This window comes from Somniosus microcephalus, chromosome 6 (assembly GCF_052327205.1).
Source record: "Somniosus microcephalus isolate GS21.2 chromosome 6, FLI_Smic_1.0, whole genome shotgun sequence".
In the NCBI taxonomy this organism is placed as follows: Eukaryota; Metazoa; Chordata; class Chondrichthyes; order Squaliformes; family Somniosidae; genus Somniosus; species Somniosus microcephalus.
The window spans coordinates 68,547,294-68,574,890 of record NC_140992.1 but is presented as its reverse complement, the minus strand read 5'-3'; the positions used below and the strand labels follow the sequence as shown (position 1 = coordinate 68,574,890).

The 27,597-nt window shown below is 42.2% G+C and overlaps 1 protein-coding gene across 1 annotated transcript in view; it reads right to left on the bottom strand.

The window, feature by feature from the left end:
* Positions 1–10,079: 10,079 nt before the first annotated feature.
* LOC147115791 (lysosomal amino acid transporter 1 homolog) overlaps positions 10,080–27,597 on the bottom strand; it is an 86,011-nt gene continuing 68,493 nt past the window's right edge. Inside the window, exons 3-8 of the mRNA XM_085990365.1 lie at positions 21,766–21,895; positions 18,336–18,441; positions 13,767–13,885; positions 13,523–13,618; positions 12,804–12,989; positions 10,080–10,406 (exon numbers count right to left, since the gene is read on the bottom strand). Coding sequence (XP_085846491.1) covers positions 10,314–10,406; positions 12,804–12,989; positions 13,523–13,618; positions 13,767–13,885; positions 18,336–18,441; positions 21,766–21,895 — 730 coding nt within the window. The 3' untranslated portion in view covers positions 10,080–10,313. The remainder of the gene's footprint in view (positions 10,407–12,803; positions 12,990–13,522; positions 13,619–13,766; positions 13,886–18,335; positions 18,442–21,765; positions 21,896–27,597) is intronic.

The window sequence follows — 27,597 nt, the reverse complement described above, 5'->3', positions numbered from 1 at the left end:
ACGAAACGAAACGAGACGAAGAAGAGGGTAAAGACCCGACAAGAGCAGAGAAGTGCAGCAAAAGACGCAGTGATAAAAGCCAAACGCCTAGTTACAAGCTGGCGTTTGGGGAAGAATTTAGACGAATATGCTGGCGTTTGACGCTTGGGTAGTAAAATCAAACCAGCAGTGAAGACCGTCAACCGCCCCATCACCGCCGACGACCGCCCGAGGGAGAAGAGGAGAACCCATCGCGACGAGACGGCGACAGTAGCTGAGGAGAGGAAAGGTGTGTCGCAGCAACAGCTCCAGCACCGCGCCCTGAGACCACGTGGCAACGGAGTACCCCAAAGGACAGGAGAGCAAACCTCAAAACTCGCAACTGTTAAAGCAACAGGCTTTGGATTGGTGAGCAGGAATTCCTGGCCCCTCATAGCTTAATCTAGTTAGGTATAGGGGGTGGGATAAGGATAAGGGGATTGTTAATGTAGTTGTTTTTCCCTCGATGTGCCGTGTGTTCCCCATTCCCTGTATAAGGATAATTATTGTTTATGCCTGTAATTTTTATCAGTAGCTTCTCATCAGACTGTGTTTTTTTATTCCGTTTTAATAAAATCTTGGTTTTCTTACACCAAACCACTTGTCTACTTGATTTTCTGTATCGCCGCCTGCACCTAAGTCCGGTGTCTAGAACCCAGGGGTGTGGGAGCGATTCGAACCACTCACAGGCAGTCAGGGGCATAACTGACTGGTCACCCGCCAAAACCCCCTACACATGGCCCTTAGGGCACCCCATCGCAATCCAGGTATTTTTGTCAACCGCAAGGGCTTCCACGCCCTCAACGTTCAGCTGGTGTGTGACCACAAGGAGGAAATTTTGCATGTTTGTACCAAGTACCCTGGCAGTTGCCATGACTCCTTCATACTGCGCCAGTCTAGTGTGCCTCTGCTATTCAGTCCGCCAGACCAACTTAACGGATGGCTACTTGGAGACAAGGGCTATCCCCTGAGGATGTGGCTAATGACGCCATTGAGGAGGCCAGCCAACAAAACTGAGGAGCGCTACAACTCCAGCCACATTTCCACCAGATCCATTATCGAGCAAACCATCGGTTTGCTGAAGATGCACTTCAGATGCCTGGATAGATCAGGTGGAGCCCTACATTACTCAGCAGCCAGGGTCCCCAGAATCGTCATGGTTTGCTGTGCACTTCACAACATGGCACATCGTCGTGGCTTGCAGATTCCTGAGGGCCAAGTGGCTCCTCACATATCCTCCTCAGATGAGGAGGAGGAGGAGGAGGAGGAGGAGGAGAGCGAAAACGAACATCCTGCAGAGGCTCATCAACCAGCGGCAGCATTACGTGAGAACATTGCTGCCCGGGATGCAAGGAACGCACTCATCCTGGCCAGATTTGCTTAGCCTAGTCAATCAAACACTTTTGCCTCGCTGCTTCTTACCAGAGCTTTGACAATGGCCAAGAACCAGAGGATTCCTAGCACACTGACCGCCATACTGACAGTTGCAAGTATTCCTAAGGCCTCAATGTGGAAGTCCCAATAGTGAAATGACAGACGCCACAACTGCAACATTTGCCATCAGAATTTTTATGTTCAATAACGACGTGATGGCATTTTTACAATAAACACAAAATTGCACCCAAGTGACTAACCTTGTGACTATTTGTGCAGAATTTTCCTCTTACGCGTGCTCCTACACAGTTGTTCCCCTGTGGCTTCAGCAGATGTGGAGGCCCCTTGCTCACTTTCCTGCTGCTCCAGTCTCGACACCTTTGGCGGACGTCCTCTGGGGTTGCGAGCCTGTGAGGACTCGTCAACAGTCTGCTGCTCCTGCGGCTATGCAGAGGTTGAGACGTCTATCTCACCGAGGGCTCTGCAGTGGCATGGAAGTGTGAGCGCTTGGAGAGGAGCCCCCACTTCCTTGAGGTCTGCCACCAACCTCCCTCTCATGGGTCAGGTCCCCCTCAGCGCCTGCAAGTGGCTGGAGAGCACCTTGCTGCACATCAGGGGGGCCATGGGGACCCATATCTGCAATGGCAGTCCTACTCAGGACTTCCATGAAGGTCTGGTTTCTCTGTTCAATAGATGCCCATTGCTCCTTAAGAGATGTCATTCTATTCTGAACAATGACCATGTTTTCCATACCCTGGCGACTAAGCTCCTCCATGGCCGTAGCCATCCTCTCCTCTACCGTAGCCATCCTCTCCTCTATGGTAGCCAGCCTTACCACGGAGGTAGCAATCCTTTCCACAGAGGTAGCCATCCTTTCCATGGTGATGCGTTCATGTGCCAATGACTCCACAAAGGCTCTGGTCATGTTCGCTATGGACTCCTCCATTCGCTCCACACTCGCAGCGACCCTAGAGACAAAATCTGCCAGAGACTCCTGCATCTGTGCCTGGAGTTCCATCACCTCTGATCTTATGGATGGACCCAGAGGCAGAGGGTTGATACACTGCTGAGCCGAGCTGGCAGAGTCCTGCGCCCTCTGATTAGCACTCTCCACTGCTGTCCCTGTCTCCACAATCTGCTGATGCTCCCTTGTGAGCTGTGATACACCAGGTGACAACACTACTCTATGTCCCGAAAGTCCCACCGAGGTGTGAGTGTCTGCGCTGGTGCTGGGTGTGCTGAATTCTGCTGACGCTGCGCCCTCAGAGGTTGCAGCTTCCTCTGTGGAGTCTGGCTGCTCAGCCTCTTCTTCCTGGCTAGGGGGGATGGATGCTTGTGATGGTCCTGTGCGGGAGTAAAGCAAAGAGTCAGAGATGTGATGCAAAGGCTACATGCATATAGCTTTTTGTAGATGCTCATAAGTCCATCTGTTACAGCTTCACAATCATTATCAGTGACTCATGCAATGTCAAAGAGAGAGATGGGAAACTTTTCTGTCACCAGCTTGCTGTGTTACACCCGTCTTTCCGTCCCCCACGCACGAATCATCCTCTATTCGCATAATTTCCAGGACGGCCTCCTCCCAAGGGGTCAGGTGGGCTATTGAGGCTGTCTCTCCTCCTGTCCTGGCTCGCTCTCTTTTGTTGTGAGCTCTCTTTTCCTGCAATGAGGGAAACAAGTGGAGGTTGAGTGAGAATGAAGGAGTGAGTGCAGAGATTGCATAGCATAGATACTTAGAAGGAGATAAAGATGGAGTGAGGTTGCAAGACCAAGGGCCCTCCCTGTGTGTTGTCAGTTGTGTTCAAAGCATCAGAGTGATAGGGAGTGTGAGGGCTGCATGGTTGAATAGTTATGTGAATGTGAGCATAGAGAGGGAATGGCTAAGGGTGCATGGATGTCAGTGTCAAGTGGGATGTGAAGGAAGAGATTGCTAAAGCTGAGTGCTGGTAAGGAAAGGCAATGGGGATCAGATTGAGGGTGATGGGAAATTCATACTCACTTTTCCAGTGCACTGAAGGTCATGAAATCTTTTCCTGCATTGTATTCAGGTTCTGTGGGTGACTCCCAAGGAGTTGACCTCCTCAGCCACCTGCATCCACACTGCCTTGGTCTGAGTGGGAGGCCTCTTCCTCCCTGATGAAGCCATGATGTGGAGATGCCAGTGTTGGACTGGGGTGGACAAATGTAGGAAGTCACACAACACCAGGTTATAGTCCGTGACTTCCTACATTTGTCCCTGATGAAGGGAAGAGCACCTCCCTGTTGGCCCTAGCCCCATCCACTAATGCCTGCAGTGCCACCTCGTCAAAGCGAAGAGCTGATCTGGCCCTCCCGCTTGTCATATTTGCTGCAGCTCCCTCACACTGCACAGTCAAGAAGCTTGGCAGTCTGCAGAAGAAGCAAGGCTTGCTGTGGACCTTAAATGCAGCAGCAATGATGACATCATCGGAGGGGACTTCGTCACGAAAAACCCATCTGCAAAGGCTTCCCACACGTTGGAAATCAATTGGCCAATTCAGTTAAAATTGCATCAATCTCCCACATCCATTTAGATTCGTGTGGGAAACACAAAATTCGGATAACACGACACCATCCCGCACCTGAGTTAATATCCCCCCTACATCTTGTCACTATAACTGGTTGTCAAAAGCGAATAGAAGAATGTTTTAATTTTGACTACATTTTAAACAACTGTATCTCAGCTATGTACATTCAAGACATTCTCACAAGGTTAGGTTCAAGTATTAACATTGTAAAACCAGTAAATTCAGGAATGTGCAGCAGGTCAATCAGCATCTGAAAGCAAAAAAATAGGTTAACATTTTTAATGCGACCCTTGATTAAAGAAAGTCTTGCATTTATGTAGAGCCTTTCATGACCTCAGGGCGTCCCAAAGCGCTTTACAGCCAATGAAGTACTTTTGAAGTGTAGTCACTGTAATGTAGGAAACACGGCAACCAATCTGCGCACATCATGCTCCAGATAATCTGTTTTTAGTGATGTTGGTTGAGGAATAAATGTTGGCCAGGACAACGGGAATAATTCCCCTGCTCTTCTTCGAATAGTGACACGGGATCTTTTACATCCATTGAGAGGGCAGACGGGGCCTCAGGTTAACGTCTCTGAAAGATGGCATCTCCGACAGTGCAGCACTCCCTCAGTAGATTTTTGTGCTCAAGTCTCTGGAGTGGGAATTGAACCCACAACCTTCTGACTCAGTGGTGAGAGAGCTGCCAACTGAGCCACGGCTGGAGTCAAGGCAAATGGAATAGTTTGGCTGAGAAGGCTCAAGCTGAAACAACAGCTGCGATTTTGCCGGAACTCGGAGGGCGGGTTCGGGGGTGGGTCCGCTGTCAAAATCGGAATGATTGTCAGCGGTTAGGAACCCGCAAGTTTCCAAAGTGTTGGGTCTGCAATTTCAGAACAGACCCGACACCAAGCGGCGGGGGAGGCATTTAAGACAGTTAAATGCTTGTTAACTACTATTTTGCCAGCCTATTTCTATTTTACCACTTTTTTAACTAAGTTCACGTCATTTGGAGATCACATCAGGTAAGTAGTGACTACACTTCTCTATGTCTCCCCATTGCTGTGAATAGGTTACAGTTACAAAAGTGGTATGAAAGCTACCATTTCACAGTTTGGAAGTGTTTGGAGTAAGCTCTCTATCCACTGTCACCTCCTTGGAGCAAGCTCTCTCACCATTGACAGACCACTTCTGTCATCTCAACTTCAACTGCCATCTATTCCAGCAACATCAGTGCCCTTGAAAAAATCTCACCTTGGTCCTCCGAACCCCTCTACGGTCAGCCCCAACATCAACATCACCAGGCACGCCAACTTTCTCCGCAATCACCTGATGCTGCACAGGACACAGGGCATCAACAAGCAACAACATTGCTGCCTGGGAGGCCAGCGATTGCATCACCATGGCCAGATTTACTTCACTTGACGCTGTACACCCTGACTGCCACATGATACACCACATTCACACCACCCCACACCAACACCATAAAGTATCCCTATAATGTCCAAGCCATTCCTTTCACACTCATCACCATTGGCAGGGGGGCGGGGGAAGTTATGTCTGAACATTCACTCGGACTCACTAAGACACTTCCAAAGGTGAGCACAGATCTGTCCAATAAGGTAAAGTGTTGAAAATATAGATTTCAATGTTTGACAACACATTAACAGAAAATTTACATGAACATGGCATAAAGCACCCAAGAACCTACCCTTGTGTGTTGTTAGTTGGTATGATTGGACTAGGATGAGGGTGAGTGTGAGGGGTGGCTAGTGAAATGGGGAAGTGATAATGTAGATAGAGAGGGATGGGTGGAGGTGCAAGGTAAGTTGGTGTGAGTAAGGATGTGCAGGAGTAGGGTAGGGAAGGCAGAGAGATGGGAGTCAGCGACAGCCAGAGATGGTCTGGTATTTGATTTTGAGAGTTAAAAATCAAAGGAAAGATAGGAAGAGCAGTCACAAAGTTGATATTTGGCCTTAACCAAATAGAAATTCTTATGGCACAGAAAAGCAGCACCAATTTTAGGAGAATGGCAGGTTTGGAATGAAAGAGAACCGAGAGTTCAAAGGGAAACAGAGTAAGGGTAATAGAGGAACCTGGTCAGCTAATGTTGTAGTATCAGTCCTTAAAAGAACATTTTGAACGAGGCAAGAGGCCACAGAGAGAGGTTCAAAATGGAGCTGAAAGGTGGGAGACAGAAAGAGAGACTGGAATAATGAGGGTGAACCAACTGGCTAGAGATGACAGCATGGTGACAAAGATGGCAAGAGAAGAGCTCAACACCATGCTGAGCTTTCAATTTATTGAGGCGAGAGAGTAGGGGTTGAAGCTAAGGCCGTGCTGAGGACAGATGATTGAGAGTCAGGTTGGAGGTGACTTGTGCCTTGACAGCAATCAACTTGAAGATCAAAAGAAAATGAAAGAAGCTAGGAGACAGAAGATCCGCTTTCACCCAAGAGTTGCTTGCGCTTCCAGTCCTTGGTACCAGATAGGAGTAAAGTCATCCATTAAAGGGATGGATGAAGTGCAGGATGAAATGGAACTTAGGTCTGTTTGCTGCTTAGGTTCTGATAAAAATTTACCCCTCCCCCCATGTTAACCTGATTTCTCTTCAATTTGCTGATAATCCTGCTATGCATTGCCAGTATTTTCTAGATTTATGCAATAGTTCTAGAATTCAGTTTTTTTTTGTCCCCATCACTGCTTTGGTATCCAAGATACCCAACTTAAAGAAAAATGCAACAGCTCCCACAAAAAAATCCACATAGCAAACAAACGGCAACCTGAGCAGTCATAGCTATGGAAATCTAAAGTCTATAGGATTTCATACTGGGCTTGGTCGATGGAAGTGACATAACAGCTGCCTTATGAAAGTTATCCAGGCAAGTTCAACACTGTTGTTGACCATCAACTAGGCTAAGCCAGGAAAGGTGGGTGAGTAAAGGAGAGAAAAGGCTAATGCTTCATGAACCAATTTTCCATTCTCCAGCACTTTTCTCCTTTTAACAAGAAACCAAAATGAAATAATAAAAAGGTGGCAATGACAATTACAAATTAAATAGTTCTTTAATATTAAAAAGGAAAATGTTATTGTTTCCCTGACCATACTTCCATATTATATTTGAATAAATAATCTTAACAGAAAACCAAAGGAACCAACATTATACAGCAAAAGGAGATACCAAGAATGAGAAACTATAGTTAAAAGGAGAGACTTGAAATATTGTGACTACTTTCATTGGAACAGATGAAGAAAAGATTTAATAAGAGTTTTCTTTAAATTATGAAGAGTTTTGATAGGGTGAATAAGGCACAACTATTACCTCTGGTTAGGGAGTCAGTGATGAGAAGTCATCAATTCAAAATTGTCACTAAGAGAGTAAGGAGAGGGGTTGGGAGAAATGTCTTCATGCAGAGAGCTGTTAGATCATAGAATGTTTTGTCACATGGACTAGTTGAGGCGGTGCCCATTGCATCTTTTATCAGAAAACTAGATAAATATTTGAAGCAGAGGAAGACACGGGGCTATGGGGAGAGAGAACATCAGTGGGATTAGTTCTGGTTTGCTCTAGTAAAGAGCTGGTACTGACACAAAGGGCTGAATGGCCTTCTTACATGCTGTAAAGTTCTATGGTTCAATACCAATAAGGTAGACAATCCTGTAAATAAATAATAAACTTATATACATCGCATATATCAGGCACATGCAACATACAAATTTACCTAAACTGTAAATTTTTGTTGTGTTTCAGGGAGATGTTTAACTCATTGTGCAGACTGCCTTTCAGACATCCCAGTCAAGTAAGCAGTCTCAACATGAAGTTAAACATCTCAATGTAACATGTGTGAGTTTTGCAAAACATATTTTGATGTTTAACCATCATGGTATAGAGCCATTGGCATTTTTGATTTCCACTTGCTTTATATTAAACATAGAAGTTTTGTTTAGAATGCAGTGTTTATGATTTGTTCGATTTGGATTCTGGAACACTATTAGAATGAGTTGAATAAAGATTTAAGAGTGGGCATAAAGATGGACAGTTAATATCATGGATGACCCTGTGGCAGAGCATACAGTATATTACAGGCAAGTCTAAGCCTGCTGAAAAGTGTTCTCTGGAAATAGAAAAATGGATTCCCAATTAGTCAGAAGTGCTGTGCCAAAATATAAATACAAACAGCAAATAAAATGTGACAGGCAGGCTACAGAAAGCAAATGGCTGAGGACATTTACTATCAAACTTAATGAGCATTTATAAATATTTCTTTCCATCTAACAACCAGCTGGCGTGTTATGTAACAGATTAAAACTTTATCAGAATGTATCAATGACTTAACTGCATTGCAACCTTGCCTCAAGAATTCCTCTACTTATGCAGATTTAATAGTTGTGGTATGCTTCATGAAATATTCTTATTACTCCACTTTCACAAAAGGATGTTACGTTCTTGTACAGTTTTATAATCCATAAATATGGGGGTACTTGAGCATATAAAATAAATACAGTCGGCACAATTTAAAAAACTCCTGAATGATAATGATAAATCTGAAAACACAAATCATTTAAAAGTCATATCAGAACTGTCATGCTGCTATTTTCAATGCTATAGTTTGTGGGACCCAAGAATGTCCCTTGGCATTACTTGTCGATAAAATATTAACCATTTAGTACTCAAGGCTGACGCATTTTCTACCAGGTTCTTTTTTTCTCCTCATTTCTCCAAGAACTTACAAAACATCCTCTCTCTACTCACCATCATTGCAGAAATGACATTAACTATTTTAAACAGCAAGTTGTAAAGCTCTTGTGACAATGCTTTAAGTGTTAAACTGATGGATGTTTTAACCTTACAGTTTGTGCCTGAATACCAGCAATATTTTTCTGGATCACATGGCTTTTTAGATCGGCAAGAAGGATATGGCATTTAATAATGATTTGTGCGGATAGCAGATACTGCAATGAAAAGTGAGACACCTGATGGATGGACACTGATGCAGATAGTTGCTCTGTGGAGCAAAGTGCATACCGTCTGAAAATCACAGGCTGGGCAGTGGCAGGGACTCGGGGCCCTAACTCGGGCAGTGGCAGGGACTCGGGGCCCGGACTCGGGCAGTGGCAGGGACTCGGGGCCCGGGCTCGGGCAGTGGCAGGGCCCGGACTCGGGCAGTGGCAGGGCCCGGACTCGGGCAGTGGCAGGGACTCGGGGCCCGGACTCGGGCAGTGGCAGGGACTCGGGGCCCTGACTCGGGCAGTGGCAGGGACTCGGGGCCCGGACTCGGGCAGTGGCAGGGACTCGGGGCCCGGACTCGGGCAGTGGCAGGGACCGGACTCGGGCAGTGGCAGGGACTCGGGGCCCGGACTCGGGCAGTGGCAGGGACTCGGGCTGTGGCAGGGACTCGGGGCCCGGACTCGGGCAGTGGCAGGGACTCGGGGCCCGGACTCGGGCAGTGGCAGGGACTCGGGGCCCGGACTCGGGCAGTGGCAGGGACTCGGGGCCCGGACTCGGGCAGTGGCAGGGACTCGGGGCCCGGACTCGGGCAGTGGCAGGGACTCGGGCAGTGGCAGGGACTCGGGGGCCCGGACTTGGGCAGTGGCAGGGACTCGGGCAGTGGCAGGGACTCGGGGCCCGGACTCGGGCAGTGGCAGGGACTCGGGCAGTGGCAGGGACTCTGGGCCCGGACTCAGGCAGTGGCAGGGACTCTGGGCCCGGACTCGGGCAGTGGCAGGGACTCTGGGCCCGGACTCGGGCAGTGGCAGGGACTCTGGGCCCGGACTCGGGCAGTGGCAGGGACTCTGGGCCCGGACTCGGGCAGTGGCAGGGACTCTGGGCCCGGACTCGGGCAGTGGCAGGGACTCTGGGCCCGGACTCGGGCAGTGGCAGGGACTCTGGGCCCGGACTCGGGCAGTGGCAGGGACTCTGGGCCTGGTCTCGGCACAAGGCCAGGGTTTTGGGCCTAACCTCTTTCTTTTGGTGGGTGGGTGGGAGGGCGGGGGTGGTAACGAGAATAAGAGGTGACAATCATCATAGAGTATGGCCTTGTAATAGCAACTGACCAGCGGGGTCTTGCTAGACAAGTAATCGATGCCTGATCAATCAGATCATTAGAATGAGACTTAACTTCATCACATGGTGCACAAAAAGCCAATTAGATCATTAGATACAGTCACAACTTCAAAAATTTAATATTTTTAATAATACAGATATGAAACTAAATGAACCTGATAAGGATGACCATTGCAAGATGATGGTAAATAGCATTAAAACAAATTAGCTTTTAGACTTTAGTCAAAAAACTATAACAGCAAGAATTTATAGAGCAATTTTAGATTTAATTAAGCTTTTAGAAACTACTTTTATTTTTAAAACTGGTGCAAATGTGCAACGTTGTTCAGCTAGTCCTCTTCATCAAGGAGTGGTGCCACCTCTGGAACGGAACGGGGGGAGAATTTGCTTTGTTTGCGGTATCTAATGAACTGTGCAGTAATCTGCAGGGGTTTATTAAGGATACAACTGAGAAAATCTGTGATTAAGTAACCCACAAACTTGTCTACAAATTTGGGAAACAGATGATATGGAGATATGATTGGAACTATGCGAATATGTTCATATATATTTTAAAAAACATTGATTCCATGCAGAAAGATATAAAGCAAACAAGTTTGTAGAAATTAACACATTGGACACAGTGGTAATGTGATGAAAATGAAATAGTGTTAGGAAACACTTATTAAAACAATGTACTGTTTTCATCAGTGACTGCACTTTGATTCTACATTTTCCCTCGTTAAGCCAGTAATGATTAACATTACATATCAACTACATGGTGTACACATACTGCCAAGCAGTTCCAGTACAGTTATGATACTGGCATCTATCCAAGAATGTGGAAGATTGCATAAGTACAGTTTGTTCTTTACACAAAAACAGGATAAATCTAACCTGGCCAATTACTCTCTGTCGGATTCCTCCCATTCAGCAGTTAAGTGATGAAAAGAGTTATCAGTAGTGCCATCAAGCAACATCTGTTCACCTGTAACCTGCTCACTGATGCTCAGTTCAGGTCCCACCAGACTTCCTCAAAGTCTTGATTAAGGCATGGACGCAAGAGCTGAATGCCAGGAGATGTGACACTAGCTGCCATCAACATCAAGGTAGCATTTGACCGAGCATGGCATCAAGGAGCCTCAGCAAAACTGAGGTTAATGGAGGCCAAAGGAAAAACCCTCCAGTGGCTGGAGTCATACCTGATACAAAGGAAGGTGATTTGTCATTGTTGGAGGCCTGCCATCACTGCCCCAGGACATTGCTGCAGGGATGCCTTATGGAAGCCTCCTTGGCCCAACCATCTTTAGCTTGTTCATTAATGAATTTCTTGCTGTCATCAGGAGCGGGGCTGTTTGCTGATGAATTCACAGTATTACCTTCCATTCACAACTCCTCCAATAACGAAGCAGCCCCTGCCAACCTACAGCAGGACCTGTGCAATATTCAGGCTTGGGCTGATGAGTGACAGGTAACATATTGCTGCACACAAGTGCCAAGCCATGAACATGACGAAAAGAAAGTAAGTCCAGTTTACTCCCCTTGACTGTCAACGGAACCACCTCCACCGAATCCCCCACCATCAACATCTTAGAGGCCAGAAGCTTAACTGGACTGGCCATATCAACACTGTAGCTACAAGAACAGGGCAGAAGCTGGGTACACTGTGTTAAGTGTCCCATCTCATGACCCCTCAAAGCCACTTCACCAGCTACAAGGCTCAAGCAAGAAGGGTGATGGATTACTCATCACTCGCTTGGATGCATGCAGATGCAACAATGCTCAAAGCTCAACACCATCCAGGACAATATCCACCCCCTTCATCACTGGCACACTGTGAGTGCATAATGCACTATCCACAGGATGCACTGCAGCAACTCACCAAGTTTACTTTAACTGCATCGCCCTTTCCTGCAACATGGACCACTGAGAAGGTCAAGAGCAGCAATGTCATGGGAACACCATCACCTCAAAATTCCCCTCAAAGTCACAAACCATCCTGACTTGGACATATATCACCATTCCTTCATTGTTGCTGGGTCAATATCCTAGTATTTCCTACCCAATACCATTGTGAGAGCACCATCTTCACAGGGACTGCAGCGGTTCATTGAGAAGATTCAGCACCACCTTCCAAGGGCAACTAGGGACGGACAAGAAATGTCATCCATATCCTAAAAATACATTTTTTAAAGTCAGTAAAATCTCCACTTAAATTTATTTTCTTTTAAAAAAAATAGAACAGGGAGTGATTTCTGTGGATTTAGGTCATTTATAGGTTGAATAAAGTGATACTTCCTGCCAAGGCTGATAATAACTGGGAAGGATCTGTGACATGGGTGTTGATATCAGCTAAAAACGACAAGAGCAAGAAGTCAATCAAAATGAGTTTTTATATTCTGGACCTCAACCAACTAAAAATGTGAAAACAGAAACAGACTGGGAAGTTGATACTTTTGTACATAGCAGTTGAGTGAGGCACACGGCACATGATCAGAAACCGGCGCCTGCTACTTGGCACTATGGGTTCTAACATTCACCAACACGGTGCTGTTTTAAACCTGCCACGCCACTTCTCCCCTATTTTTTGCCATGCTCTTTACCTCAGTGCAAATTCCCAATTTAGTTCAGTTGCAGATGGCTCATAAAATTAAAAAGCTCTGGAAACTTCAAAAACTTTCATGTCCCATAACAATCTGAACATCTGGCGGTCAAAATTAACAACACTTTTGGAAAATTGATTTTCTCTCTCAAATAACTTTCCAGCTAGCCCCTAATGACAATCTCACAATTTAGAAAAAGTTGCTTGAATGCTGCAATAGTAACACTGAAAAGGATACAAAGAAATCCACCAACAGTACTCCAAAACTACCGATTAACCAGGCCAGATGATGGAGGATGTATTTTTTGGCAGATGCTTTATTTTCAGGCACTTTTACGACCACACTCAGTCCATAGGTAGTATTGCCCAGCATTGCTAGTGCAAACAGCAAATAGGATGTACCCTCTGTGGATTTCCTTTGGAACTGCAACAATCATCAGATTATATAAACTAAACTTTGGTTTCATGCAACCCCTGAGTGGTCTGGCCATTTACAAGGATTTAAGGGTTCCCTTTTAAACTGATTGTGTAAATATCCAATACCTCTGACAATCCAAATTTACATTCAGCGAATAAATGTGTTGTTGTATAATAAAACCATTAGACCAAGTGACCTTTGACCGATGAGAGTAACAAGGGTTTCAACAACTTCAGTGAAGTGCTCAGTCTACAAATAGGAATCTTTGTAATCCGCAATGTGTTGACCATATGGACAACGGAGTTGTTATTTTTGTGTTAAGAGAATTCTATGGTGCAGGCTGAGCTCTTGTGCTTCTCATGCGAGGGGAAAATAAATAAACACTTGCTGCATTCTCCTGCAACACCACCACCGTAAGTATTGAAAGCATAAAACAAAAATGAGCTGGTGCCTGGAGGAAATTTTTTTTTCCCCTGGCACTGATCAGAATTAATCTAAATTTTACAAAACAGAAAGCAAAGACTTAATAAATTTCTTACGTTTTTGTATAGCTGAGGAAAACGAGAGCCAAGATAAAATATGCAGGACATATAGCCACAGATGTATCCCACGAATTCAACAGTGTCAAAAGTACCCTGAAAAGCAGCAAAACTAAAATATTCAGATGACATGCCAGAATTTAACATGTTAAAGACTTGCTTCAGAGTTTCTATAAACTACCAATTTACACCACGAGCACATTAAAAATCATAGAATTAAAACAAAGCCAACACCATCACAAACCGGTTGTCCTGGAGAACTCCTACTGTGTTGAGATATTCTCAATAAACGTAATATAGTCATCATTGTTATCACGCATATTAGAACCCAGGCAACGCACAGCCACTTCAAGAGGGAATTTGCTGAAATGCAAAAATATAACAGGGTTTACGACAGTTGAAAATTAGATCGCCATCACACGTAGCAGTCAAGTAGATTTAAAATAAATACACATAGAAAAAATGAATGTGGCATTGTTACTCCATTGTAGGAAAAAATTATAAGCTACTCATATGGAATCTAGGAGCTGCAGATCTTGATGGCCATCCAAAAGAACGACAAGCACCATTGATCAATGCTAATGCATTGCTGTGCCAAAATAGAAGCTTTTCCTCAAGACTATCTTTAGATTACTATGGCACTGCTACCAAGGATGACTATCTTAATGGCAGCGAAAGTCTACAGATTATAATCTAATGACAGACAGTTGCAATAAGTAATGTTCTCTTTTGGTCCTGTGGGATAACAACTGTTTAGAGTGCATGGTACCCTGGAGACGATTTTAATTGCTGCTGGCCGGTGTAAATGGGGCGGCAGCGGCGTGGAAGTGGCGTCAGGTCACCTGTTGCCCTCTTTATGTTGGTGCCCCAGTCACCGCCATCTTGGTATAGGCATTAGGTGTGTGGCCGGAGCACCTGCCTATTTCAGGAGGAATGCACCTCCTGGCACACAAAAATGACTCCAGTACGCGGCTGGCCTGGAATGTACATTGCCGCTGCATGGGGGACAACCAATTTCCCACCCTCCTCAACCAGCAAGTTGCATTGGAATGTCGGTTTGGCATGCGTAGCTCGTTGGATCAATATAAATGAGGACCGGGTCTCAAAATAGCTCAGGCCTTACGGTAGCAACAACATGCAGGCAGGGAGCAGCTGTTTTGCGCCAAAAAAATTTAATCGACCCCCATTTCTTTTATTTGTTGCTCTGCTTCAACTTTGTATTCGGTCAAATATCCTGCAACACTGAAAACTATAATTCACCTCTCTTTCTCTTTGCATCCCTCTCTCCAAAGTAATAGTATATGAGATTAAACAGGATCTGAAACAACGAGGGTGAAATTCAACTTCGGCGAGGGCACAAAGCAAACGGTAGCAGATCAGCTGCCCATTACACTCTGATCTAATACCACCAGCTTTGCACCCCCGCTAAAGTTGAACGTCACCCCAATAGAAACTTTTGAAAAATGCATTTCTGGGCCAACCTCTAACATCACAATTTGTTTTTAGTTTATTTAAAAGAAACTGAATTAATAAATTGTCTGATGTCGGGTACAATGTATGATTACGATTGAGTACTACAAATGTACAGAAAACTGTTGCTGTTGATGATTGAAATAATATGCTTGGGTTGTTACTTCCTTTGAGTAATTGCAAAGCATCATTAATTATATTGCACAAAGTATACAGGTTATTTCACACAGGTTATGATGTACATGCTTGGGGATGCAACTTCTGCTCTGATATGAACAGCCCATTGCTGCAATGTATATATTGTTTCTATCAGTAGTTTACCTTTATAATTTAATTTGTTTTAGCAATTCCAGCCAAGCAGTTTAACCCAGCAGTGAAGAATCCCCCTTACAAAGTCGCACTCTCCTGACAACCAATGTGGAGTAGTGAATAAGGAAGACTTAATAGTGAGATATAACTAGTGCGAGGAACGACTTAGCTTACTTCAGCAATATTGTACTTGTGCTTAGATGCCATTAAGTAGTTCGATTGGTCTATGGTTCTATCAGCATGGAACATATTTGCATAATCTGATTTCAAACCTTCTTGGTCAGCAAAGCTTTACCACAAAACACACTGCATATAATTTTGATTAACTAGACCTCTTCTGTAATCATTTCCAATTGCAAAATGCTTAACTATGCTTCCACCCAAAAAACCATCCCACCCACAAATTTCCCATCTGTACTGCACCAAAGTTTTGAACCAGTCACTAAGAAGTGCACATAATCATTACACTCGGATTTTGAAATCACAGTGCAAAAGTGCCTGGCCTCCATTTAATACAGCCCCAGATGGCGTTCTTTGGCAGATCATGCTGCTAACATTCAGTACATTGCTACACAACATGATACTTAACTTGGAAAACATTTGACCCACCCACTGGAAAAAAATGTTTCCCCATTTATGCAGCAAGTTATGATCTGGAATGCACTGCCTGAAAGGGTGGTGGAAACAGATTCAACAGTAATTTTCAGAAGGGAATTGGAAATATACTTGAAAAGGAACATTTTGCAGGGCTATGGGGAAAGAGTGGGGAAGTGGGATTAATTGGATAGCTCTTTCAAAGAGCCAGCACAGTAACGATGGACCAAATAGCATCTTTCTGTGCTCCTATTTCTTATATTCTTATGTAAGATTCTATGCTCAATCCCTCCTGATAGTTTCATCCTCTCAATTCTGATAACATCCTTGTAAATCTTTACTTCCTCCAGTGCTTCAATATTCTTATTGTAGTATGACCAGAACTGTGCACAGTACTCTGTGTAGTCTAACCAAGGTTCTAAATAAATTTATTGCCTCCCTGCTTTTGTATAGGAATGAACCCCAGTACTGTTTGCGCTCTCTATGGCCTTATCAACTTGTGTTGCTACTTTTGGTGATTTATGTATCTGTATTCACAGATGTCTTTGCACCTCTACCCCATTTAATTAGAGATAAATCTGTAGAGACAATGGAACAGTAGCTTTTTAGTGACAATAAAGGTGTCTAGCTTGCTTGGTTTTATAAAAAGTGCATTGGTGATCGCACTAAATGATAACTGCTCAAGTGTTACATTTTAGTTCAACATTTCCAGAGGATCAAAGGTTATGATCTAGAATGCACTGCCTGAAAGGGTGGTGGGAGCAGATTCAATAGTAACTTTCAAAAGGGAATTGGATAAATAATTGAAAAGGAAACAATTACAGGGCTATGGGGAAAGAATGGGGGAGTGGGACTAATTGGATAGCTGTTTCAAAGAGCTCACACACACACGCACGTTAAATTTACTTGCAACCAAAAACCTTTCCTACAGTATCAACAGGCAGGACAACCAATTTTTTTTTCTAAAGCTGTTTCCAAAAATGTTCATGTTAACACTGTAGTCTAGGGTATCAAACTACAAGCTCTTGGAGGTTTAAATTCAGCAGCTGCAATGCAACCCACTTGGAGGTCACTGGCCCTCACTCAACTTCAGCATTATGGGGAAATGGTTTCTGCATTAGTGTGTAAATGCACCCTTAATATAAGACCATCTCCCACTGCAGTAATATGACATTTTCATTTATTGTAGCTACCTTTCTACATCCTCTTCAAGACTGAAATTTGTACTGTATTATCAGCAGCTTAATATTATAGACTTATCCGTCAATGAACTGGATTTGGACCACATAAGCTCCTTTTACTTAGGACCTTTACAGCCATCCCACCAGTCTCAACTAGGCACAAACCAATGTACCAGTAGCAAAAGAACAGTGCTAATCCAATGTGCCCTCAAAATCTGTTTCTAAAAAAATTATTGCTGCTTCAGAGGCTTTGTACAAATACTAATCTGCAAAGTCAATTTAAGCAAAGTTTAACAATACATTTTGTAACCAAAAGATCCTGTTTTTCTAAATTGTGTAATAATTGATTTGTATTGTATAAAGAGGTGGAAGAAGTAGGTTTAAATTTGGCTTGGCATTTGATCTAATCAAATTGGCTAAATATATCCAGTGGCCTGGAGTTTCCGCTCGATTGCGCTGGTTTTCTCGGCGCAATTCAGCCAAAATCGACATAAAACATCGCGGAATTCCAAGCACAATTTGCATTCAGCGCAACTCGGGTTTCTGTGATCTTTTGCATTAGTTCCAAAATCATCGCAATGGAAGCAGGCCCCGCCCACAAAATTGGCCATGCCCCCAGGGTGAACTAATTACCACTGGGAGTTTCCACTAATTGTGCTTGTTTACAGGCCTTCAGGGAGCCTTTAAAAATTAAGCTGGTTCTTTTGGGCGCAAGGCCACTAAAAGGTACGTTTTAAAAGCTTTTAAATGTGATTTTTGTTTTAATTTACTAAGAAGCTGATTAATGTACCCCAATATAACTAGAAAATAGTTTTATATTAAAAAAAAAGAATTTCTGTAATTTAAAATCAGGTTACTCAGGTGGTGGATTGACACGGTGATTAAAAATGCTTATTTTTTGCGATAAATCTATTTTCAGCTGCATTAATCAAACTTCACCAAGTTACCACTTTTAAATAAAGGAAGGAAAAAATTTTTAAAGCAACATTTTTTTCTAAATTACATTTTAAAATGCTGCCCAATTGCGCTGGTTCATGGCAGATTCTGTGTTTGGCGATATGCAAATGCATTTGAGCGGACACATGGGTGGGGGGAACCACTTTCAAAATGGGCGCAATGTGTGCCAGAATTGGCAATTGTGCCCAGAGCGGAAACTCTATCCCAGTATCTTTACTGGAACTACCAAGATTATTTTAAAAAGGTACAACAAAAAATGATTTAGTAAATCAAACAACATGAATCCAAATAGCAATACTTACACCGAATAAAATACTGCTTACTGCCTTTCCTATTCTTCAGCTTATAATAGACAAATTGTGAGATCATCATACTGTCAAGGATAACGTAAAAATTAGCTGTAACAGTCTAGAGAGAAAACAAAACATTAGTTTCATTGTCACAAATTCCCACTAGAAGGTTCCAGATACAAATAATATACATCCTAACTTCATGTTCTGTAACTTAACACCCAATGTAACTCACTATGTTACCTAGGTAATGTAACTAAGCATTAATGCAACAAGATAAGTTTGTGGTTTTATCTTGCTATAATAACTTGAACATAATAATAGTTAGAACACTATTTTATGCAATCTCATCATTCTTTGCCGGTATCAAGGATCTACTGTATGTGAAGGATCGAAGTATTGAGGTATTCTATTTTTTAATATAATCTGCATTTTTTTACTACTGGACCTCTTAACTGCATAGCAACAAAAATGGTTAATTAATTGCTCATATAGCCATAAGACTTAATAACCGCAACCAGCTCATCCGTTGCAATGGTCAGATAAGATGTTCTGCCATTGCTAGTGAGCAGTGACCAAACAAACAGTTACTGAGAACAAGTCCCTGGAATATGTTGGCACAAAGGAAATTGATCAATTACTATATCTATAAAAACTTGTCTGAACATTTAGCCAGTGACAAAATAGTTAAAACCAGGAAAGTTTGAAAACACGTGTTAAAAATCAGATTTCTTTAAAGAAAAAGTACTTATAAAATATTTTTTGTCAATTGATTAATTTCAAATTTATGGCTAGACTTAGTTTACTAAAAGTTAGAGGTAACTTGTCACAGTTTAATTTAATGTGTTTAAAAATATTGGAACAATATGAGATTATTGAGCTGTGAAGTATTTTTGTTCTAAATGAAACACTGTTTAGTGAGGATTAAGTGGAATAGGAAATGTAATAAACTTTTACTTAATGGGACTGACCACACCAAATTGCAATTGGATATGAAATTTAAGATGTCAAATTTTGTGTCTTATAATACTCCTTTGAAGAGCCGTGGGACATTTTACTACGTTAACGGTGCTATGTAAATACAAGTTGTTGTTGTTGCTGTAATTAGAGACTAGAATGAGCTCTCTTCCAATAAGTATTAGAAGTTTACCATATTAGGGCACTTTACAGAAGTAGCACATACATACAAGTACAGCTAGCTGTTCAGAATTGTTGCAGAAATAACTTTGGTAATATATTCAAACTACAGATTTACAGAGATAAATATTCATACCAGTTCCATGCCTCATTTGTAAATGAATCATGGAATTAGCAAAGTCAGTGACAGCTAGGTGTAAGAGATGGAGTGAGATCCCATGGTATAATGATGGGTACTTTGTAATCTCAATTAAACACAAAAATCACCATTTAAATTAATCTCCAGATCTATTTAATTAACAAAGCAAATAATCTGAAACAGTGAAGCACACAATGTGAATACCCCGTTTATCCAAATCTTTAGAATTGGTCTCTTACACTTGTAAACAGGGATATTCTGGTCTAAATCTGGACATTAGATCTTAGCTACCAAGCTACAATTAAAAAAAAACTGACTCAGCTGATTTCAGCTTAAACCACAGTTGTCTAGTTGCACCCAGAATATTCCTCCGATATCACACTGTTACGATCAACATACAAATTTTAAAAAATTGTGACATTTAATTATTTTTGAAACTGTATTAACTAAGCAATGAAAGGAGGTCACTGCGATCTGAAATATGATCCTTAGCAACTCCACTGAAAACCTGCCCCTGAGGGAGGAGTCTAACAGCGCAGTACCAATAAATGATGATCAAGTAAAAGACCCATTTCCAGTTAGTTTTTTATTATGTCTTCCACTTAACAATTGTTCTTGGTTGTTAAGAGTCCACTTGTACTGCTCACTGATGACATGCCTCTTTTCAATGCTGAACTAAAACTAATTGTTTAATATTAAAAAGTTGAAATCTGTATGATGAGACACAGAAAGGTTTCTATCAAATTCAAAAGTTCATGTGCAGGACACCTAACTTGTTAATATCCCATTTTCAAACTCAAAAAAGGCTCAGAAAGGATACTGAAAGAAAATTTGTACTTTGTTCCATATGAAATCAAATGCTCATGCAATTTTGTTATGGGAATTACATAATTTAAAAAATCCTTAATTAGGACTCATTACACCTGCAACTACCAGCAAGCTACAATTTGAGGAACATGTTCTTTGCGCTAATGTCATTAATGATGAACAAGCAGGGGAAGAGTTCTGCCGAGTATGGAATCACAAGTTGCACTAATCAATTTAAACAGCTCAGAAACCTTCAGCGATGTAACTATTTTTTAACAGTTTAAAAATTTTGCATTTGCAATCATAAAGCCTGCCTGAAGTAAAATCGGACAAATTATGCCTCCAAGAACATTACAAGGCAGCAAAAAATTTGATTGCAGCAGTAAAAATCACCAGTTACTTTTCTCATTATAGTTGTCCATCTAGAAGTTCTAATAATTGAAGATGTGTTTGTAAACAGCATTGAAAGGTTATCTATAAAAATACTGCATTAAGTACAAAAAATGTAAAAATCACCTTATATCTATTTCAGAATTCATTATTATATTGTGATTACACTGTAATCTCCATTAAAAAAAAATCAGTTAACACAAGGATGCAACATGTTGCAGTACCCATGAGCAACACCATGGAGATAGATTCCTTCTCTCTACTAAGTACCAAGACTTCTCAGCTGTGTTGCTATGGATAGGCACAAAATGGAGGCCAGGTGCCTCTCCCGAGAGAGAGAATAGAAAAAAAAAGCACAAGACAGAAGTGTCTTCACTTGGCTGCTCTTAGGCGGTTCCGAGCAGTGGCTAAAAAGTGGCTTTGGAGGGACACTTGAGAACAGGTTGTCTTCCTGCTGACCAGCAAGAGGCGTGCAGCCCTATGAGAGTGGAAAGGACAGGGGGAATGGGAAAGTTCAGATTGTAACAAAAGAATATTTTAAAACATTCTTTTGTAGTTAAACATTCTTCTTAGTCTATTCTTGCTGATTTTTGAATCCTGTCATTTAGCATTGATGGTGGAATACCTCATCTGGGTACTTATTTGGAAAAGTTAGAGATAAATTAGTGTTCAGCTGTTCTGACAAAATTACTGAAGCACCCTGGAGTAATCTTTTAGCTCCAGTAGATTGAATCAGTTCCATCACAAGGTTAGGCTCATTAGCACTTTGTAGTTCATTTTGCTGAATGCTCACAATTTAAAGAAAACAGAAAAACTGAAATCATCATAAAGTACGCTAATAGGCTCCTTCTTGAACATTCTTTAGCTAGTTGCATTTTAAAAATTTGTAATAGGAAATGTAAAATCTATGCTGAATGTGGCATCACTGTGTATGTGTAGTAAATATAACATAAAAAATGTTTGCTTTACCTGAATAACCAGCTGATTGGTCAAGTAGCAACCAATAAAATTGCTGATGTCACCGCACACCCAACAAAGCAGAAACCCCACCGACAGCGCCTGGTCAACCTTCCCATTCTTATACGCCACGTACATTTGACTTTAAAGAAATCAAATTAGATTAATGCAATTTTAGTTTTGTGACTTTTTAAAAAATTATTGTTCAATATTAAACAGTACCCATAAACAGACTCTGAGGTGCTTCTTTAAAAAAAACCTGTACAGTGTCTACCTGTTCAATAGAGCATTTGTCCAAATTTCTTAATAAAATAATTATTTCAGTAGTAAGTTTACTCTAACCTTGTAGAAGTAATCTCAATTTCTAAATCACTCTAGATTTTATCACTTCTGACCAGCTTTTAATCTTTTAATCTGTAATCAATACTGGTTCCAAATGTTACCCCAATAAGCAGGTGAATGGAAGGTTAAAGAAGTGAACAAGAGTAGTGCAATGGGTTTTGCACACATACTTACTAATTTATACATAAAGCAATACTTAATAATTATTTATTTTTCTTCTCTAATTTTCTTGATCTCATCTCTCCTGAAAACAGTAACTTGTGCTTGGGGGTACAGTGTGTAAACCAATAAATATCTGCAGGTATTTTTTCCAATATGGGAGCCATCAACGCCAAGCTTAATCCAGTCTTCACCAGATGTCCACATGCTTGCATTTCCAGCAAGGTCTGCTGGAAGACAATCAGGAGTGGGAATCCTGATTGACACGCCAGAACACAGAGGCCAATTGTGCAGCCATCATCATCCATAGATATATAGATACATAGAAGATAGGAGCAGGAGTAGGCCATTTGGCCCCTCGAGCCTGCTTCGCCATTCAACGAGATCATGGCTGATCATCCAAATTCAGTACCCTGTCCCTGCTTTCTCCCCATATCCCTTGATCCCTTTAGCCTTAAGAAATATATCCAACTCCTTCTTGAATATATTTAATGAATTGGCCTCCACTGCCTTCTGTGGTAGAGAATTCCACAGGTTCACCACTCTCTGGGTGAAGAAATTCCTCCTCATCTCTGTCCTAAATGGCTTACCCCTTATCCTTAGACTGTTACCCCTGGTTCTGGACTCCCCGACCATCGTGAACATCCTTCCTGCATCTAGTCTGTCTAGTCCTGTTAGAATTTTATAAGTTTCAATGAGATCCCCTCTTATTCTTCCAAACTCCAGGGAGCTTCAGCCCAATCGACCCAATCTCTCCTCATACGTCATTCCTGCCATCCCAGGTATCAGCCTGGTGAATCTTCGCTGCACTCCCTCCATGGCAAGAACATCCTTCCTCAGATAAGGCGACCAAAACTGCACACAATACTCAAGGTGTGGTCTCACCAAGGCGCTGTACAACTGCAGCAGGACATCCTTGTTCCTGTACTCGAACCCTCTTGCTACGAAGGCCAACATACCATTTGCCTTCTTAACCGCTTGCTGCACCTGCATGCTTACCTTCAGCAACTGGTGCACAAGGACACCCAGGTCTCGTTGTACTTCCCCTTCTCCCAATCTATTGCCATTCAGATAATAATCTGCCTTCCTGTTTTTGACACCAAAGTGGATAACCTCGCATTTATCCACGTTATATTGCATCTGCCATGCTTCTGCTCAATCACCCAACCTGTCCAAATCATACTGGAGTTTCTCGGCATCCTCCTCACAGCACACACGCCCACCCAGCTTTGTGTCGTCTGCAAACTTGGAGATATTACATCTAGTTCCCTCGTCTAGATCATTAATATATATTGTGAATAGCTGGGGTCCTAGGACTGATCCCTGCAGTACCCCACTAGTCACTGCCTGCCACTTGGAAAAAGACCCATTTATTCCAACTCTTTGCTTTCTGTCTGCCAACCAGTTCTCTATCCAAGTCAATACCTTGCCCCCAATCCCATGTGCCTTAACTTTACACACTAATCTCTTATGCGGGACCTTATCGAAAGCCTTCTGAAAGTCCAAATATACCACATCCACTGGTTCTCCCTTATCTATTTTACCAGTTACATCCTCAAAAAATTCCAGTAGATTAGTCAAGCACGATTTACCTTTTGTAAATCCATGTTGACTTTGTCCGATCCCGTCACTGTTTTCCAAGTGCTCTGCTATTACATCTTTTATAATTGACTCTAGCATTTTCCCCACTACCGATGTCAGGCTTACCGGTTCATAATTCCCTGTTTTCTCTCTACCACCTTTTTTGAATAGTGGGGTAACATTAGCTACCCTCTAATCCATGGGTACTGTTCCAGAGTCTATCGAATTTTGGAAGATGACCAGCAATGCATCTACTATTTCTAGGGCCACTTCCTTAAATACCCTAGGATGTAGATTATCAGGCCCTGGGGATTTATCGGCCTTCAATCCCGTTAATTTCCCCAACACCATTTCCCTACAAATACTGATTTCATTCAGTTCCTCCCTCTCATTAGACCCTATGTTCCCCGACATCTCTGGGAGGTTATTTGTGTCCTCCTTTGTGAAGACAGAACCAAAGTATGTATTTAATTGGTCTACCATTTCTTTGTTCCCCATTATAAATTCCCCTGATTCTGACTGCAAGGGACCTACGCTTGACTTCACCAATCTTTTTCTCTTCACATATCTATAAAAACTTTTACAGTCAGTAATCCCTGCTAAAATCAAATTTTGCACACAAAGAAAGAATTGATTGAGAGCTCTTGGGTTGTACAGCTTAAAACTCCACCATGCAGTGCATTTGCCTATTCAGTGAGCCACTGGGGCAAGGGCTGTAATGATTCACTATAAATTTTCTCTCCATATGCAAGAAGTCCAACAAGAAAAGAATCAAAAGGCTTTCGATAAGGTTCCACACAGCAGGCTCATGACAAAGGTTAGGGCATGTGGAGTCAGGGGAAGATGGCTGAATGGATAGCAAATTGGCTAAAAATAGAAAAGAGAGAGTAGGGGTAAAGGGTAGTTATTCAGATTGGAAGCAGGTAGAAAGTGGTGTTCCACAAGGATCAGTGCTGGGACCACTGTTATCAATAATTTAGATTAATGATTTAGACTTGGGAACAAGTAACTCAATATCAAAATTTGCAGATGACATCAAACTGGGGGAGTATAGTTAACACTGATTAAGAATTAAACATAATACAAGAAGTCATTAGAAAACTTGCAGACTGGGCAGTTAAGTGGCAAATGAACATTAACATTGATAAATTGAGGGATGCACTTTTGTAGGAAAAATAGAAACATCGCCTACACCCTAGAAAATAAAAAAACTGAATGGGGTAGGAGAGCAAAGGGATCTCGGGATACAGGCGAACAAATCATTAAAAGCAGCATCGCTGGTCAGCAAAGCAATTATCACAGATCACAGAAACCCCACAGTGCAGATAGAGGCCATTTCGGCCCATCGAGCCTGCACCGACACATATCCCACCTGATCCCCGTAACCCCTACACCAACACATGTCCCGCCCTATCCCCACGTATTTAATCCCCCTAACACTAAGGGTCAATTTATCATAGCCAATCAACCTAACCGCACATCTTTGGACAAATTATGAATGCTAACAAAGCACCGGGATTTATTTCTAGGGATATGGAATTCAAAAGTATTGAAGTTATGTTAAACTTGTACCGGACCTTAGTCAAGCCACACTTGGAATACAGTGCACAGTTCTGATCTCCATACTATATAAAGGACATAGAAGCACTGAAGAAAGTGCAAAAAAGATTTACAAGGATGATACCAAAACTGAGAGATTACAGGTATCGAGAAAGATTGAACAGGTTGGACTTTTTTCTTTAGAAAAGAGAAGACTTAGAGGAAACCTGATGGAGGTCTTTAACATTATGAATGGGTTGGACAGGGTAGATGTGGAGAGAATGTTTCCACTTGTGGGAGAATCCAAAACTAGGGGTTATAAATACAAAATAGTTACTAATAAATCCAATAGGGAAATAAGGAGAAAGTGGTTACAATGCGGAACCCGCTACCACAGGAAGTGGTTGAGGCAAATAGCTTAGATGCTTTCAAAAGGAAACTAGACAAGTACATGGGAACATTGGAAATAGATATGCTGAAAGGCTGAATTGAAGCAGATGGAACGGAATAGCCTCTTTCTGTGCTGTATATATTCTATGTAATAATGATTCAGTGTTTCAGTTTTCACCTAAATAAAACTTTTGGACAAATAGATGGACCAACATTTCCTTGGTAGAAACATTCACCTTAGAAAAGTATTCCATTCACCCAAGAAAAGTATTCCATCAAACCTTGGAAACAACATGAATTAAGGGATTAACCTTCCCCTCACAGAACTTTCACCCATTCATGTGACAAGATAATGTCCCATTGAGAAGCTTCTATCAGGGGATGTAATGACAGCATGGAAGCAATTAAAAGAAGTACTTTCATTTTGAGCCTAAACTGTTCAATCTGCTTTGTTCCACTAAACATAAATGAGCAAACCCTAGTCCCTTGAAAGTTAAACAATCTAAATGTAAGAAACATTACATCAGACCACTTTTGCTGCCCCATTAGAGATTGTATTTAAACTTTGGGGTTTCGTGAAATATTCCAGCTTAGTCTCTACCTGGCTCCCAACAAAATACTTCCTTGAGAAAGAAATTTAAAAAGTTATTTTATCTTCACCTCTAAGGAGAAAGCGGAAATTCTCAGGTTGCCATAGCTGTGAAATGGGATTTCCCAGGGTGCTGTTTGTACCCCTATTTTAGGTAATTAATGGTATTTTTCAATAATAGTTGTGCGGTCATCTTATATTGTCCACACCACCAGGAGAACTGTTCCTGATTGCACCAGGGGCTGTCATAACTGCCGCACAGATTTATCTGATCATACTGATTTGGTTGTGAACAGATTTGACTCAATATATTGCTGTTACTTCATTGTGATATCAATAATCTGGAAGCCCCTACCTAATGTCATTGTGGGAGCACCATCACCAGAAGAACTGCAGCAGGTCAAGGAGAAGGCCCACCAGCACCTTCTCAGGGAGACTACCGATGGGCAATATACGTGGCCTTGCCAGCAGCGCCCACATGCCAAGAAGTTCTTTTATCAGAATTCTTTAACTCGGGTAAAATGCCAAAAATGGTCTTTAATTAATATGGAATTCTGGCTCATTGTTCCAACATGGATGAATCACCAAAACTAAAGCAATCAGCAGGAGGTATATTTATTCTCAGCCTGCATTGCTTCCAGAAGCAAAGCTTGAATCAAATTCTAATACGGGAAACTTTGGTTTATCCAGAGGTTGTATGGCCGGAAACCTCGCTCTAACGGCAGAAATCAGCAGCCGTTTTGGTTAGGTTTTTTTTCTTCTCCTAGCATTCTTTTAACAGGCAGGCTCTGGAAAGCGTCTTTGTAGCTTAGCAACAGCTTCAGAGACGCTTCCAAGGTACGGGCCGAGTGTTTACAAGCTGTTGCTGAGCAACAGTGTTTGTTGTCAAATATGGAGATTTTCATCTCCATATGCTTCAACGTTAACTTTGCATGTCCGGCAGTTTTGATATATTGGCAACACGCCGGTCCCGTCGGTGCCGGATATCAGAACTTTTCCTGTACACAAGGGCTGCCTGATTTCATGCAAACTCCTACAACTCCAGGGTGAACCAAATCTGCTTCAGAAGGCAAGAGATTTCCTAGTACGACACACTCTGGCAATAATGTCAGATTTGTCCACAATCAAAGCAATATGGGCAGATTAAATCAGATAAATCAGAGTGACAGCTGTGCCAGTCCCTGATGTGATCAGGAACAGTTCTTCTGGTGAAGTGGACAATACAAGATGACTGCTAAACTATT